Source organism: Solea solea, chromosome 13, assembly GCF_958295425.1.
Source record: "Solea solea chromosome 13, fSolSol10.1, whole genome shotgun sequence".
Classification (NCBI taxonomy): Eukaryota; Metazoa; Chordata; class Actinopteri; order Pleuronectiformes; family Soleidae; genus Solea; species Solea solea.
The window spans coordinates 2,227,117-2,244,262 of record NC_081146.1 but is presented as its reverse complement, the minus strand read 5'-3'; the positions used below and the strand labels follow the sequence as shown (position 1 = coordinate 2,244,262).

Sequence of the window (17,146 nt, the reverse complement as noted above, 5' to 3'; positions counted from 1 at the left end):
GGTATTAAGTTCAGCATCCACTTTTCCAGCATGGCATGGCCTTCCCCATAATGGAGAGCAGTATTTTTCTGTAGAGTAGCATAGCGCCAGAGCAGTAGATTGCAAGGTCTACTGCTCTGGTGCTATGCTACTATATTGAGTGGTGGAACAGCATAAACAAAAAATCCCTGGCCTGCCATTCCTAACAGGCCCCCATCCACGTGGTCCTGTTGGCTGTGCCACCTATAGTTACGCCATTGGTCTCTGGTCTTTGTTCTGCTCATCAGAGCTGCCTGTAAGCATCTGTCTTTCTGCTTGTTGAGTTTTGAACGGTCACCAGCCAACCACACTATTCATTTTGATAGACATTTGTGCCAAATGTCATATGGAGAGTTGAAACCAGCTGTAGGGGCTGCTGATTTAAAGTTTTAATAATTTTCACAAACATTTGACTTGGCACCGTTTCCATGGTAACACAAGTTTTAAATTGAGTCATGATATTTACTACTAATAAATAATCTACAATGTGTTTTGACCTCTGCCGCTCAAATTGGCAAGTGTGGCAAGTGCTGAAACACAAACAAACAAACAGACACACAGAGCCACCAAAAACAATACTTCACTCCCACTCTGCGGGATGAAGTAATAATTCAACATGGGCGTCTTCAGGGCAAGACGGTAATCAATCATAGCAAATTTGCTTCAGATCGGACCTTGTATGGTGCCGCCATAACAGTAAATAACACAAATGAAAAAAACTAAAACATAAAGAAGTGAAGTCATTATGGTCAAAAATTATCAATACTAATTCTCAGACTGGTGGTTTACTGCAGTGCGCAAACATGTATTAGTGGTAATAAAATCAGAGTCACGCTGTGCATTCTGTATTATGCAGTATATATGAAGATTATCACTTCAACATTTTAAATCAATGCAAGATCTTTGTTTCAACTGTAACTACTGCACAGTTCAAGACCTTGGTAAAAAAGCAAAGTACATCCATATTGTGTTCATGATATGTAAAAATGAAACAAAACCATTATGATTTGAAAGTCAAAGTGTAAGACTTTATTGGTTCTGATGTTAAATGGCTGCACATTCTTCAAAACTCTATGGAGTTAGAATGATGGACAAAAGGCAGTAGAACAAGATGGCGGTCGCAGGATCAGATTTAATAACTGGCCATGGTCCTCTCCAGCCAGTCGTTGAAGAGGCAGACCTGTGAATAAGAGACAGAGAGAAAAGTCAACAGCAAATATATGACTGATTTAACTGGACACAAACAAACTGTGAGTAAAAACCCAAACAGGTTTATTGATAAATGTTGAAAATAAAGATATACCTTGGCGTAGACACCAGGATGGTCCCTCTCAGCACATCCATAGCCCCAGGACACAACGCCCTGCAGCTCACCGTTGCACACAACGGGGCCACCAGAGTCACCCTGATGAAGAAAATAAAGAGTGTAAACTCACACTGAAGATTCATAACAAGTATTTCATGCCTTTGTTTCTGTATTTTCTCATTGAATGCTGATTTACATACCTGGCAAGAGTCCTTGCCTCCCTCCAGGTATCCAGCGCAGAACATGGCATTAGTGATCATGCCAGGGTAGGAGTTGTCACAGTCTCTTTCAGACAGGATGGGGATGTTCAGGCACTGCAGCTTGTTACCGTCAGCACCTACAAGGTGTGATACAAAAGTACGTGAGAAAAGTGTTCAACACAGAGGAAAACAGCATTTCTTACACATAAATAATCCGATTTCACTCACTGGAGCTCATGGTGTTTCCCCAGCCAGAGACTTTGCACATGGTGCCAGCAGGGGCACAGCTGGAGGGCAGAGCCACAGTCTTCACATACTGGTTGAGGGTGGCGGGCTTGCTCAGCTTGATCAGCATGATGTCATTGTTAATGTTGTAGGAGCTGTAGTTGGGGTGACGGATGACACGGGAGGAGGAGATGAACTGCTCATTTCCCTCGTTGGTCCTGATGTTGTGCTCGCCCAGACGCACCTCCACACGGCTGGAGTGGACAGACAGACAGACAGACAGACAGACAGACGACTTTATTAATCCCTTTGGGAGGTTCCCTCGGGGAAATTAACAGCTCCAGCATCCATACACAGCACTGTTAAAAATAGAGAATAGAATAAAATAAGATAAGAATAAGAATAAAAATATAAAAATAAAAATGAAAGTGACCCATGCTATATATATGTATGTATACCTACATACACACAACCAATGTATATATATATATATACATACATGACAGAGAGAGAGAGAGAGAGAGAGAGAGAGAGGGAGAGGGAGAGAGAGGGGAGGATAGTTTGCAGCTGAATGTCATGATGCTGCTCAAAATCATATTCATTCCTGCATGTATTTTATTCCCTCATACGATCAAAGAGTGACATACGACTTGTAGCAGTGAGCAGCAGACACAACCCAGTCCTTGCTGACCAGGGAGCCTCCACAGAAGTGGTAGCCAGAGTTCAGAGACACCGTATGGGCCTGGGAGTAGGGCTGGCACTCATACCCTCCGACGATCTTGTCGTCCTCGGTGGCAACTGAGAAACACACAGAAAACCAACCAGTCAGTGAACAAGTGAATGAATGTACGTGTTGATTCACTTATTCAAAAGTCAACAAGCATAAAGACAAATGCTTACAGGCAGCTCCGATGAGCAGAACAAAGACCAGAGACCTCATGGTTGCTGTGTGATGCTGTCGATGAGAGGACTTCACCTGGAGTCCTGGTTTATATAGAAATTAACTCCTCCCCCTTCTCTACTCAACACACCTCCTACTTTAGATTTTGACCTATCAGGATGCTGGAAATTAAAAAACCTGTGTATCAGAAAAGCAAATCTTTTTTGGACTGCAGCGGACTCTTTCATTATCTTGAAAGACTTAAACTTAGATAATTTAAACTACTTTTAAAGAAAGCTTTTAAAGCATCTTTTTAAAGCATTTAAATGAATTTTTGAAATAATTGTATCAAATTTCTGCATGATATCACTGCAAAAATGTGATTTTTAAAAAAGTAAAATAAGTCTTTTTTTCTGGGAAGAAAACATTTGGAAAGAAAGTTTTGCAGAATATTATCTCATTCCAAGAAAAAAAAATAAAACTTTGTCTTGATGAGATACATTAAGCTTTATTTACTAGTAACAAGCTGAAACAATGATCTGCATAAAAACCCAACTGCTTCTGGTTTGTGTGTTTATTACTGGTGTGTTTTAAATATGTGTTCAATACAGTAAAAGTCACTATCACAGATTGGTGTGTGTGTAAATATAAGAAATGATGCGTGCAGCTCTGCAGATGGCCTGGTTCACAACCACAGTCACACAGGAGAGACCAACCCACGTGTCATTGGATAGCAAATCAGAAACACCACAGGTTAACTCAGACTTCACAGACTGTACGTTTGCTTTGTGTGTTAGTAAACTGTGAGAGTGTTCATGTCTTTTTTTCAGTTATAATTCTTGCTGATTTTTATCCTTCACAATCACACTCTTTTTTTACATATATATAAAACATCTAACTCTATAAGCTATCTGTAAAAAACAGTCACAGTCAAACTCAATATGGTTGTTCATAAAACAAGAAAAGTGGCAGCAACAGTGTAATTGCAAGCATTCCTTGGTGTTATTTGTCTGTTGACTGTTCTACACATTGACACGTGGGTCTCTCCTGTGTGACTGTGGATGGGAACCGGGCCATCTGCAGAGCTGCACACAGTTCTTCACCGCACCACTCCACACATGTCAAGGTTAACTGTCACAAAACACAGATATAGTGAGTGTACTTTAGATCAAAAGTCCTAAATATGAAGAAGAGAAACAATAACTGTAACCAATGGAAATTTCTTATCTGCAAAAACATTCCTACGACATATAAGCCAAACATTCTGAAACAGATTGAAACAGATGGGCTAATTTAAGAAAGTTGCAGTTATCACAAGCAAAGATTTGTTGACTTTATATTAGTTTTCCTTTTACTTGATTAAGCTGAATTTAAAATTTTATTTACACACACATCAATCTGTGATAGTGATTTTTACTGTATTAAATCTTTAATACACACCAGTAATAAACACACAAATCAAGAGCAGTTGGGTTGTAGACCATTGTTAAGGTTCGAGCAACAAGGTTGCAAGAACCCTATTGAAATGCAAAATATTCTTCTTATTATTATTTTTCTCTCAAATGAATCGAGTTTTTGAGGCCTTTCCCATACTCCAAAACTCGCAAACTTTTTGCGACCGCATCAATCCTGGTGGAAATTTACGTGTGAAAGTCGTTTGTCGAAAAAGCGTTGAAAATTGGATGTGGGAGGGGCTTACGAAAACACAAATCAGCTTTTACCAGGTGACTTTTTGTCGTTTTTCACGTACATAAACGAAACTTGGTACGCATATTAATCATGTCAGGACAGTCCAAAAAGTCTATGAGGACTTTGCCGTAAGTCCTACAGGAAGGCCGCCATCTGGGGTTGAACAGCCATTTTTTGGGCGATTTTGGCGAATTCGCACCAATGGTATTTGAATGAACTTGTCGTAGAGTTTTCGTGCGATCACCTTCAAACTTGATGAGGTTACTGTAGATCAGTTAAGGAGCTTAAGGTATGGAAAGTTTTTTAAAATGTTGCATGGCGCACGAGATGGGGGCAGCAAAGTTCACAAAAATTCTGATGTTTCGCATCAAACAAACTTTTATAACTTCGCGATGGAAGGTCCGATCTTAACCAAACTTGCTGTGATTGATGATGGGCCATGGCTGAAGACGTCTATGCAAAGACTGTCAAGTTTGAAAACAGTGCCTCCTTGTAGTGAAAGAAAATACACAAAAAAAAGTTTATTTACGAATTTGGGAATAACTTTTACACAGATCATCGTATCATTGTTTAACAGTGTTGCCATGGCAACGATACAATTTCTGTTTTTTGCGACAAAAAAACAAACTGCTACAACTTTGCCAATCCTGGTCCAATCTGAACCAAACTTGCTAGGATTGATGATAGTCCGGCCCTGAACACGTCTATATGAAAATATTAATTTTCAAATACAGTGCCCCCTGGTGATAGCAGACAGAATTACATTTATAGTTTTTGATTCCGTTCCAACAAGGATTGTTGTATCCAGCTGAAATTGGTATCTTTGACGATAATGAAAGAGTCCACTGCAGTCCAAAAATATTTGCTTTTCTGCTACACAGGTTTTTTAATTTCTAGGATCCTGATTTGTCCAAAACTAAAGTAGGAGGTGTGTTGAGTAGAGAAGGGGGAGGGGTTAATTTCTATATCAACCAGGGGTCCAGGTGAAGTCCTCTCATCAACAGGATCACACAGCAACCATGAGGTCTCTGGTCTTTGTTCTGCTCATCGGAGCTGCCTGTAAGCATTTGTCTTTGTGCTTGTTGACTTTTGAATAAGTGAATCAACACGTACATTCATTCACTTGTTCACTGACTGGTTGGTTTTCTGTGCGTTTCTCAGTTGCCACCGAGGACGACAAGATCGTCGGAGGGTATGAGTGCCAGCCCTACTCCCAGGCCCATACGGTGTCTCTGAACTCTGGCTACCACTTCTGTGGAGGCTCCCTGGTCAGCAAGGACTGGGTTGTGTCTGCTGCTCACTGCTACAAGTCGTATGTCACTCTTTGATCGTATGAGGGAATAAAATACATGCAGGAATGAATATGATTTTGAGCAGCATCATGACATTCAGCTGCAAACTATCCTCCCTCTCTCGCTCCCTCTCTCTCTCTTTCTCTCTGTCCACTCCAGCCGTGTGGAGGTGCGTCTGGGCGAGCACAACATCAGGACCAACGAGGGAAATGAGCAGTTCATCTCCTCCTCCCGTGTCATCCGTCACCCCAACTACAGCTCCTACAACATTAACAATGACATCATGCTGATCAAGCTGAGCAAGCCCGCCACCCTCAACCAGTATGTGAAGACTGTGGCTCTGCCCTCCAGCTGTGCCCCTGCTGGCACCATGTGCAAAGTCTCTGGCTGGGGAAACACCATGAGCTCCAGTGAGTGAAATCGGATTATTTATGTGTAAGAAATGCTGTTTTCCTCTGTGTTGAACACTTTTCTCACGTACTTTTGTATCACACCTTGTAGGTGCTGACGGTAACAAGCTGCAGTGCCTGAACATCCCCATCCTGTCTGAAAGAGACTGTGACAACTCCTACCCTGGCATGATCACTAATGCCATGTTCTGCGCTGGATACCTGGAGGGAGGCAAGGACTCTTGCCAGGTACGTAAATCAGCATTCAATGAGAAAATACAGAAACAAAGGCATGAAATACTTGTTATGAATCTTCAGTGTGAGTTTACGCTCTTTATTTTCTTCATCAGGGTGACTCTGGTGGCCCTGTTGTGTGCAACGGTGAGCTGCAGGGCGTTGTGTCCTGGGGCTATGGATGTGCTGAGAGGGACCATCCTGGTGTCTACGCCAAGGTATATCTTTATTTTCAACATTTATCAATAAACCTGTTTGGGTTTTTACTCACAGTTTGTACGTGGTCAGTTAAATCAGTCATATATTTGCTGTTGACTTTTCTCTCTGTCTCTTATTCACAGGTCTGCCTCTTCAACGACTGGCTGGAGAGGACCATGGCCAGTTATTAAATCTGATCCTGCGACCACCATCTTGTTCTACTGCCTGTTGTCCATCATTCTAACTCCATAGAGTTTTGAAGAATGTGCAGCCATATAACATCAGAACCAATAAAGTCTTACACCTTGACTTTCAAATCATAATTGTTTTGTTTCATTTTTACATAACATGAACACAATATGGATGAACTTTGCTTTTTTACCAAGGTCTTGAACTGTAAAGTAGCTACAGTTAAAACAAAGATCTTGCATTGATGTTGAAGTGATAAACATATATATAGCATAATATGAAATACACAGCATGGAATACTTCAGAATGAATCGGATTTAGTTATTTAAGCATAATGTTTGCGCAGTCCAGCAAACAACCAGTCTGAGAATTAGCAAAGATCAATTTTTACCACAATGACTTTTATCCTGTTTTTCATTTGCATTATTTTTTTTTGGATAACTTGATGCATCTTTGTACATTTATAAGTAAGATCTCCACTCTTGCAGCAGCAGTCATCAATTTCTGACAAAATCACCTGTTTTCCTTCTCTTTATTCAGTTTGTGCAGATCAACTTAGGGTTGGGATGTTAGCCTCAGCATCACCTTATAGCATCTGAACTCATTAGGCCACACATGAATAAGAGGCCTAGGTCACAAGCTCAAAAACACCAGTTCCCTAACCAAAATTTGGTTACCTCATTGGCCTCATACACTGCAAAAAAAACCAAAACAGATTGGTGTGTATAAATATAAAAACAACTCTACGGTATAAATTCAAAAGTCAGCATGATCAAGTAAAGCAAGACTAGTTTAAGTCAACATTTCTTACGTGACTTTGTTTGCTTGTGAAATTTTGGCCAGTTTTCCCAAGTTGTATTGACCGCTCTGAAAGTGTTTTGCATCACGTGTATCTGTGCAATATCATAACGTATGATTTCCAAAAATATACTTTACTATACTACGTTGATATCAGCGCAATATTAACTGTTATATTTTAATTGAAATATTTAGATTATTTGACTCTGTGCATGTCACACTGAACATAGGAGCTTAGCTTCGAAGCTAAGACACAAATAGATTGCTGCCGTTGTTGCAGGTGAGTGCGCCTGCAGTTATAAAACAAATCAATGATTATTAGACTAAAACATTGAAATATGCCAATTCTGATATGATCATGTACTCAAAACCGACGGAGCAACCTAACGCAACATTAGCTTGCCGTTTTATATAATATGTTTGTAGTCGAGCTGTGATATGCAAACTGTTGCTGGCAAACTTTGTATTTGACTTTTTTATCGCCATCTATTTTTGTAAAATGCTGCCACACTGCTGTTGTCTCTGACATGGATGTTAGAGGACGACTGACTGTAGCTTAACATTAAATAAAACCACTCTTTAATCTTTCTGTTTCCTGTGTGTTGGGCTAATCCAAAATACTGAAAACAAGGGGGGTGTTCTCTGAAGACACACTATTACCTGTGGAACAGGGGTGCTCTGAAAACACCCCCATTAGCACTTGGTACATTCTTGCAGATATGAAATTAGCACAGCAAAAAGTCAGAATTTGAGTCAAACCAGAACGTATCGACTGATTAATCGACCAGTCGACTGGGACTTTACAGCCCTAAATATTTTGCTTATTTCTATAGTGCTGTTTTTGCAGTGATATATTCCCTCACCAGCCGAGAGAGAAGAAAAGGCAAGCACAGTTTGTCAAGGACCCATACAGCTTCATAAAAAGGCTCTTCTTGGTCAACAAACATCTGGCACACTCTCCAGCTCAAAGTTGGAGGTAGAGGGGTTCCCTTGGGAAGCTCACAGCAACCCCAGGAGGGTTCAGGGACTGGGAGCCAACCACAATATCTCCAAGCCTGGAAAACCAACAACTAAGCTTGGTGTGAAGGAACCCACATAGCAGGAAACCCAAGACATCGTCCATAAAGCTAAAGCATCAGCTTCCCCCACCCCCCTAGTGGTATACCATATAAGGTGTACAAGCAATGCCCAAAACTACTTCAGAGGTTGTGGAAGATCATGAGGAAGATCTGAGCCAAAGGCACAATTCCATCAAGCTGGAAGCTGGCAGGGGGATGTTTCATTCCTAAAGAGGAGGGATCCTCCACAATCACCCAGTCAATACTGACTTGAACTGGATGTCCAATCATTTTAGAGCAGACTGTCACTGTGTTATGCAGAAAGTTTCTGTGCTGTAGGCTGATGGAGTGATACCAGCAAATGATGGAGAAGGTGAGGAGACTCTCAATGAAAGAGTAATAAAGAGTCCTGAGGATGTCCTTGTTGACCCCAAAGGTGTTGAGCTTCCTCAGGAGATACTGCTGCTGCTGGCATCTCCGTAGGATGTCCTCGTGCAGTCAAAGATTGTGTCCAGGTATTTGTACTCTTTCACCAGCTCTACAGTCTGCCCGTGAATTGTGCTTACAGCTCCTATCACCAGCCTCCTCTGCTTGCTGGAGAAGGTTACCACCATGCCCTTGGTCTTCACCACATTTAGCACAAGGGAAGCATCATCCCACTACTGCACAAACTCATTGAGCAAAGAGCAGTGGTGGTGTGAGGAGCTAGAGAGCAGAGAAAGGAGGACAGTGCCATCTGCATATTTAACCACATAACAATCTGGTGGGTGGACATGCAGTCATCGATGTACAGAATGAACAGCAGAGGTGACAAGATGCAGCCTTGAGAGGAGCTAGTGGAGGCAAAGGAGAGGTCAGAAAAGGTGTTGTTGACCAGTACTCTCTGGGTCCTGTTGGTCAGGAAGTCAGTGATCCACAGAGTGAGCTGGTCGTCAAGCTGGAATCAGGTGGAGTTTCTCTGCCAAGATGTGTGGTTGCAGAGTATTAATTGCAGAGTCTAGCTGAGGTGTTTGGGTGTTTAATATGCTTGATGTGGTTCTCTATGACCCTCTCCATGGCTTTCATTTGGAGTGAGGTGAGAGCCCAAGGTCTTCTCAGGGATGGGGACCACAGTGGAGTGCTTACACAGCTGGGGAACTGTGCTACTATCGATAGATCTCTGAAACCGATGCTTAATTTATTTGGTGATCCAGGGCTTATTGTTGGGGAAGATGGTGACCTTCTTGGTGGGGATGATGCTGTCCACACAGAACAACACTGTGTCCACCTGATTGTTGGTGTTGCTGCAGGTGGAAAGGAGGTTGTCCCAATCAGTGGATTCAAAACATCCCTGCAGTGTTGCAATGCTGTCACTGTACCACTGCTGGATGGTTTTGACAACAAACTTCTTTGTATGACCGGGGTGTGGGCAGATGCAAGCAGGATGGTGTGATGATCAGCAGAGGGGAGGGCGATGGATCTGTATGCACCTGGAACTGATCCATAGAACTCATCCAGCATCTTCCCCTGAAGGGTGGTGCAGGTGACATACTGCTGGTATCCTTCGAGCCACCTGTCCAGTGAGCAGTGATTGAGGTCTCCAAGAACAAATTTAGGAGAGTGATAGGTGTTGGGGCCGAGATGTCTACTGTAATCCACTATTCTATTGTTCTCCATGGGTAAGGCCTACATGCAGTTTCAAAAGCCTGATTTGAGTTTTCAACAAAGTCTCAGTCCACCATTTGGGACATTTTTGGTTTTACGACTGGTCAGCATTCCATAGGGTCAGTGAATCTCATTGGCCGTTCTCAGTTTTGAGGACAGACGTTTCTCGCTCTCTTCCTATTTTTGCTCTTCTTGTTTTTGCCGCCAGCTGCCATCCTCCGACCCGCGATGTCCGCACCTGGGCCGACATCTCTCTCCGAACCTGACGCACAAACTGCCGTCCTGCACCGAAGCATAGAATCATCAGCTGTCCGCTGTGATCCACACCACGGCCCGTTCACACTCCGCGACTCCAACGAACTGGACCGGACCCGACGGACCGCAAAACATGTTATCTGCTCACAGTTAGAGGCAAAGTGTTCTGGGCAGTTAGGTTAAGGTTCTGTGTTTTATAAACTTTTCTTGTGTTGAACGTGTTGGATTGCGCACCCACACATTCGTATTTCTTTAACTGTTGTTAACTGTTTGTATTGGTGTAGTTTGTTAATTCCCTTCTCATGCCAGGCGATCATGCAGTGAGATAGTTTTCTTTGATCGCGGTGAGAGAATGTCGGCATAAACGTTAAGATTCACAGACTGGCCTGGCTTTGCCTGTGACAAGTCTGTGTGGTTTAAACTGACATAAACTCTCAAGTACACGATCCTTTTGTTTCATTTACTGAACACACTGTGCTTTGGAACACACCTTTGATCTGCCGCTATTCAAGCGCGACTCTCACTCACTCTCTCTCTTTCTCACTCACTCACTCACTCTCTCTCTTTCATTCATGAATGAGAGTCTCCTCATAGGCGCCATCTTGTGTCAAACATGTGTCTCTGCAGCCATGCTATCACATGTTCGACCCAAGATCTTCTCCACTTTGGTGTTGGAAGTGGGAGTGGCTTGACTCGGCCAACCGCGTCACTCCCCTGTCTTATCTTTGTCTCATGTTACACACCCCCCCACACACACACACACACACACAATGGTGTTTATGTTGTATATAGCCTGTGTTGTTGTAGCTTAGCAAGTGATATTTGTTGATTCAACCAATAGATTTTCGTTCTACATTAATGTTCACTTTTAGTGAACATGATTGTTTAATAAATTACATTGTTTGATTTAATAAATTGTTACTTTTATTAACCTGAAGGAATGCTCTATGTCTTTTGTACATGAATACTGTGACAAATGGGGGTTGAGAGGGTCTGTGCTCGGATTCATACCTTCAATACTGTTAAATTGGGATATCTTTGATATCATAGTCAATTACAGTGATTATTTAAGACTGATTTTTTTTTTTTGATTGTCTTTTCCCTGTTTTCAGGGTGGTGCCCCGTGCTAGAATTAATTTACATTTAATTAATTTTCCAAAATATTTAATTAAAAATAGGGCCACACGGTGGTGTACTGGTTAGCACTCTCGCCTTGCAGCGAGAAGACCCGGGTTCGAGCCCTGGTTGGAACAAGGGCCTTTCTGCATGGAGTTTGCATGTTCTCCCCGTGTGTGCGTGGGTTCTCTCTGGGTTCTCCGGCTTCCTCCCACAGTCCAAAAACATGCAATGTGGGGATTAGGTAAATTGGACACTCTAAATTGACCATAGGAGTGAGTGTGAGAGTGAATGGTTGTTTGTTTCTATCTGTGTGTGGCCCTGTGATGGACTGGCGAACTGTCCAGGGTGTACCCCGCCTATCGCCCGATGTAGCTGAGATTGGCACAGCACCCCCCGCGACCCTCTGGCAGAGGATAAAGCGATAGATACTGAATGACTGATTTAATTAAAATATTTTATTACTTTAATTTTTATTACTTTATTTTTATCAATCAAATTATTGCCACTATAGTTGATCCCCAACATATTGTTGCCAAATTGTGAGGATTTGACTCAACTTTTTATAAGAAATTAATTATTCCATAATTAATTAATTATTAATATTCTAAATTCATAACCAATTACGCTCCTAATCCCAACATAGGAGATGAGTTCCAGATTTTCCAGGGATTTTTTGATGTGGCTCAAACGTCCATTTATTTAATCACCACGACAGGATGCACATAACAACACTGGGTTTCTCAACAGGCGTCTACGTTTCCGAGACTCCACCCACAGCTCATTCTGGACCTCTGTGATTGGTTACATCGGATGTCAGTTACCTATAACCCAATACCTTGACATCTCCCCCTTAATTCTTATTACCCTTTTAGTAATACAGTTATAACAAACAATTTAACTTTAGCTCAGAACCTAAACATACAAAGAATGAGAGTTTTCTGTGCAACTCACAATATACTCAATGTTATCAACTTACATTGACAGTCACATAACAACTTATTTCCTGTTTTTTTTCACACATGAACAAACACTCTATTCTTTATTCCACTCTTCAGAACACAGTTTGATAGTTCTCACCTTAATCATTTAACAAGATGTTACATTACAGTTACATGTTCATTCTTATGACCGCTTTACAAACTCTGCCAAACCTAGTCATAACCTGACCCTCAGGTGTGTTTGTAGTAACTCTCTTTCAGTCACTTTGTGTATGGCACAGTGTCTGGTGTTTTGTTTCAGTTCCATTTAACTCAGAGTCCACTTTCTCAGTGTCTGAGCTAAGGGACACTGCTCTTGGTGGTACAAGTTGAAGGTGTCCTCTGTTCCTTCTCACCACTCCTCCCCATGGCGAGTTCACGTGGTACGAGCGCTGTGTACCACTCTCCTGCATGACAGACACTGGACCTCTCCACGTCTTATCCTCATCCAGTTTCTGCAAGACCTGATCACCTTGATGTAACAGTGGCAAGTCTCTAACCCCATCTCTTTTGTTAAAGTAATATGCCTACTGTTGCTTGGCCTCTGCATCTCTAGATGTGAAAACTGTAGAGCCTGACAGCTGAGCCAGAGTCTCTTCTGTTGTGGGCAGCTGATATCGCTCTCTTTTAATGTTCTCATTTAGCTTTTGGAGCCCTACGCAGATTCTCACTGCACCTGTTGGTTTCATTACCGGCACCATTGGGGCGCACCAGTCTGTAGGTTGTGTGACTCTCTCTATCACACCTTGCTCTACCATGCTTTTTAGCTCTGCTTTGACTTTAGGAAGAAGTGGTAGGGGAACTCTCCTAGCGCTATATACTGCATATGGTACTGCACATATGGTACTGCACAAAATACAAGATATAAATACATACTCCACTGTCCCCTTTCAAAATTAAAAATAAAAAAAATAAAATTTTAAAAAGATAAATAATAAAAATAAAATAACCAAACAACATTGTGTGCCTTATACTTACGTTTAACATTTGACCTCTCCTTCCACCACATAAACGTTACTTTCGGTTAGATCAGATCCACAGACAACCCCTCTATTGACATCAAGAAGGAGCCCCAAACTTGATTAAAGATATCCTCTCTCCCCAAAGTGACTCGCTCGTAAGTAGCCATTCTTGTCATTTGTTCAGTCCATTCCTTAAAACAGCACAGAGTAGATGACTTCCAGTGTCTCAGAATTATTCTACATCCTATTGTAGTAGCCAAACGTACCCATAATCTCTGTCTTCCAGTAAAGGTGAAGACAGACCCAGAATACACAGAGCTGGGGTTTTGATGAGTTGTAATCCAAATAAATCATTTAAGAGGGTCACAACCCTTACCCACAAAAGTGCATTTTTTTCACAAGAATACAACATGTGTACAAGCGTACCCTCTTCCTTCTCACACCTCCAACACGTGTCATTGTCCTTGAGTTTTAGTTTTGCCATTTTACTGGGGGTCCAGTGGTTCCTGTTCAACAATTTGTACTGAATAAGATGTGATTGTGCTTCACAAGAACATTTATACCAGGATGCCACCAACTCCACCCATCTATCATCGGAAATCTGTTCGCCCACATCCTTCTCCCAGCAAAGTCTCAACCCTTCCAGGAGGGGTGATCGTGGGGACAGGTCTTCCCATCTGAGTAAAAAATGCCTCAAGGGAGGTTGGAGCCACCAGCTCCTCTTCTATTTTAACCCATGAAGGCACCTGCTCCCGTGGATTGTTAATCTTAGCTGGGAGAGTGAAAAGGTATAATGATACCACTGCACTTTAGTCAATGATAAGCCTCCACTTTCTTTAGCCTCATACAATTTTGACCGGTTAAAGCTTGTTTTTTTACCTGCCCATATATAAGTCTCTATGACAGTATTGTATAGTTTCAAGAGGGTAGGAGGACAACCTAACGGTAGCATGTACAGAATATATTGGATTTTAGGGGAGACGATCATCTTGATCAAGTTAATCCTTCCTTACAAAGATACATTCAATTTAGCCCAGTTTTGCACTAGAGGCTGAATAGCTTGAATAACCGGAGAAATGTTAGACTGCATTATTTTGTCCAATCCTGGAGTCAGCTTAATCCCTAGATAGGTCAGGCCTGCTGGCATCCACTTGTACTGCCAAGATTCCCTAACGGCCGGAGGACATATTGTAGATTTTGGCATGGCCTCTGACTCTGTCCAATCAATCGTGTAGCCAGATATTTCTGAAAATAAGTCAATAATGGAAGAGATCTTGGATACTGCTGCGTTTGGGTCGTGCGTAATCAAAAGAATGTCATCAGCATATAAAAAAAGCTTATGTACTACATGGCCCATTTGAACCCTTTTAATGTCTTTACTTTCCAGCAATGCAATAGCCAGTGGTTCCAGAAACAAGGCAAATATCAGTGGCAACAGGGGCGAACCCTGTCTGGTGCCACGACTAAGCTTGAATGAAGATGATATCACACCATTAGTAAGTACTGTAGCCATCAGTTCTGTATATATTAATTTTAACCACTGCATGAAGGATGGGCCGAACCCGAATTTCCCCAGTGCATGAAAGAGGAAAGCAAATTCAACTTTATCAAAAGCCTTCTCCGCATATAGGGAGAAGGCAACTATGGGGTCTATATCATTCCTGTTTTTCCACATTATGTGCAATATTCTGCGGAGACTGTCAGCTGAGCACCTGTGTTTTACAAACCCAACCTGATCAGCATTTACCAGGTTGGGAAGCACCCTTTCTAGCCTGGCAGCAAGCACCATGGAGATGATTTTTTCATCAACATTAATTAACGAGATTGGACGATAGTTTCCACAACATTGTGGGTCTTTCCCTTTTTTATGGAGTAAAGTGATAACAGCAGATCTCATACTAGCTGGGAGTTTACTCTTCCGCAAAGCATCCTGGTAAACAGCTTACAATCTTGGGGCAAGATTTTCAACACATTTCTTATAAAAATCAGATGGAAATCCATCATTGCCAGGAGCTTTGCCTAACCGGAGCTCGTGAAGTTTCATTTCTAACGTAATTTCTCCTTCTAATATATTTCTTTGTTCCTCTGTTAGAGTTGGAATTTTAATGGATGAAAAGAAATCCGTCATTTTCTGTTCATCAATGTTTCCTTGAGACATATATAATTTTTAATAAAATATTTGAAATACTTAATTAATCGCCTTTTTATCTGTTACCAGCTTGTTATTGTGATCAAGTATGGATGGAATTATATTAGAGGTTTGCATCTGTTTTACCCTATGTGCTAATACCTTACCTGCTCTCTCACCTTGTTCAAAGTACTTTTGATTGGAACAGAACAGCGCATATTCAACTTTTTTCTGTAGATTATTATTCAGCTCATATTTTAACTGAATTAATTTATTCCATATTTCCCTCTCAGGGTGCTGCATATGTTGCTTCTCAAGTTCCTTGATGTCTTGCTCAAGCTTCTGTAATTTATCTCTGTCCGCTTTTTTAATTCGAGAACTATATTGAATAATTCGCCCCCTTACGTAGGCTTTAAAAGCATCCCAAGTTATGCCAATATCATCAATTGAACCCTCATTAAACTCCCAAAATTTCTTTATTACATTTCTTATGTACTCACAACATTCCTCACTATTTAGTAATAGATTATTCAAGCGCCACCTCATCGCAGATTTTGTATTTTCTGTAAGAGATAAAGCTATATCGACTGGGGCATGGTCCGATAAAACCATGTTGCCAATTGTGGCACTAAGAGTCTGACTCACCAGCGAGCGGGAGATCAGGAAATAATCTATCCTGGAATAGGTAGAGTGTGGGTTAGAGAAAAACGTATAATCTTTTTCTTGGGGATAGAGTCTTCTCCACACATCGACCAATCCCAGATCTTCCATCATCACATCTACCGCAGCACGTGCTGGGTCATTAACTGGCCTAGGTTGAGAGGATTTATCCAAATACACGTCCCTAACCTGGTTAAAGTCTCCTCCAATTATGATGTTATCATTCCCTATACTCCGTACTATATTGCAGAGTACGTGAAAAAACTCTGTTTGTGAAGTGTTAGGCGCATAAACATTTACAAAAGTTATTTTCTGACCCTCCAACACAGCATCCAAAATTACCCATCTACCTGATGAGAGTAACGTTTCAGTACTTGAAAATCTATGTTCCTCCTAACCAGTATGATCACCCCTCTTTTCCTATTGGAATAAGTGCTAAAGTAAACTTGACCCACCCAATCCCTTTTTAATTTTAGAGATTCATCATCATTTAAATGGGTCTCCTGAATAAAAGCGAGGTCTGTTTTCTTCTGTTTCAAATATGTGAGGATCTTTTTCCTTTTCACAACATTATGGCAACCTGCTATATTCCATGATACTATTTTAAACATCCGGCAGAGTTTTATTATATTTGTCTAATCAGGTCGCAACACCCACAGAGCACTGTCTGTCCAATCTAGTATAGTTACAACTAATTCCCTGGTAAGAATCATTGGTCAAAATAAGCACAATTGCACAACATTGTAGGCACAACAAAATGAACAGAAAAAAAAGAACAGCATGAACAGCTGGAACCTTTGGGCTAAACAAAAACCCAATAAACAAGATTTCTGCAGGTCAGCAGTACTCAAGGATCCCATATATGGCACCCCTCCTAACTCGCCCACTCCCATCCCCTACTCACACACATCACACATGTTATTCA

General features: G+C 41.5%; 2 protein-coding genes across 2 annotated transcripts; one reads left to right on the top strand and one right to left on the bottom strand.

Annotated features, from left to right (window-relative positions):
* Positions 1-1,024: 1,024 nt before the first annotated feature.
* On the bottom strand, positions 1,025-2,708 carry LOC131471198 (trypsin-1-like). Its single transcript, XM_058647588.1, has 6 exons — positions 2,650-2,708; positions 2,397-2,547; positions 1,753-2,003; positions 1,525-1,661; positions 1,322-1,423; positions 1,025-1,198 (listed from the first exon to the last, which is right to left on the bottom strand). The coding sequence occupies exons 1-6, from the start codon at positions 2,687-2,689 to the stop codon at positions 1,151-1,153; spliced, it is 729 nt and encodes a 242-aa protein (XP_058503571.1). The 5' UTR covers positions 2,690-2,708; the 3' UTR covers positions 1,025-1,150.
* Positions 2,709-5,318: 2,610 nt separating this feature from the next.
* On the top strand, positions 5,319-6,754 carry LOC131471199 (trypsin-1-like). Its single transcript, XM_058647590.1, has 6 exons — positions 5,319-5,377; positions 5,480-5,630; positions 5,770-6,020; positions 6,112-6,248; positions 6,350-6,451; positions 6,575-6,754. Exons 1-6 carry the CDS (start codon positions 5,338-5,340, stop codon positions 6,620-6,622), a joined length of 729 nt encoding a protein of 242 aa, XP_058503573.1. The 5' UTR covers positions 5,319-5,337; the 3' UTR covers positions 6,623-6,754.
* The last annotated feature ends 10,392 nt before the right edge of the window (positions 6,755-17,146 follow it).

Bases quoted from the DNA above. Each gene is read 5' to 3' on its own strand.
- LOC131471198 (XM_058647588.1), bottom strand. From the start codon at position 2,689: ATGAGGTCTCTGGTCTTTGTTCTGCTCATCGGAGCTGCCT. The intron at 2,548-2,649 runs GTAAGCATTTGT...TGTGTTTCTCAG, and splicing joins TCTGCTCATCGGAGCTGCCT to TTGCCACCGAGGACGACAAG. The intron at 2,004-2,396 runs GTATGTCACTCT...TGTCCACTCCAG, and splicing joins GCTGCTCACTGCTACAAGTC to CCGTGTGGAGGTGCGTCTGG.
- LOC131471199 (XM_058647590.1), top strand. From the start codon at position 5,338: ATGAGGTCTCTGGTCTTTGTTCTGCTCATCGGAGCTGCCT. The intron at 5,378-5,479 runs GTAAGCATTTGT...TGCGTTTCTCAG, and splicing joins TCTGCTCATCGGAGCTGCCT to TTGCCACCGAGGACGACAAG. The intron at 6,452-6,574 runs GTATATCTTTAT...TCTTATTCACAG, and splicing joins ATCCTGGTGTCTACGCCAAG to GTCTGCCTCTTCAACGACTG.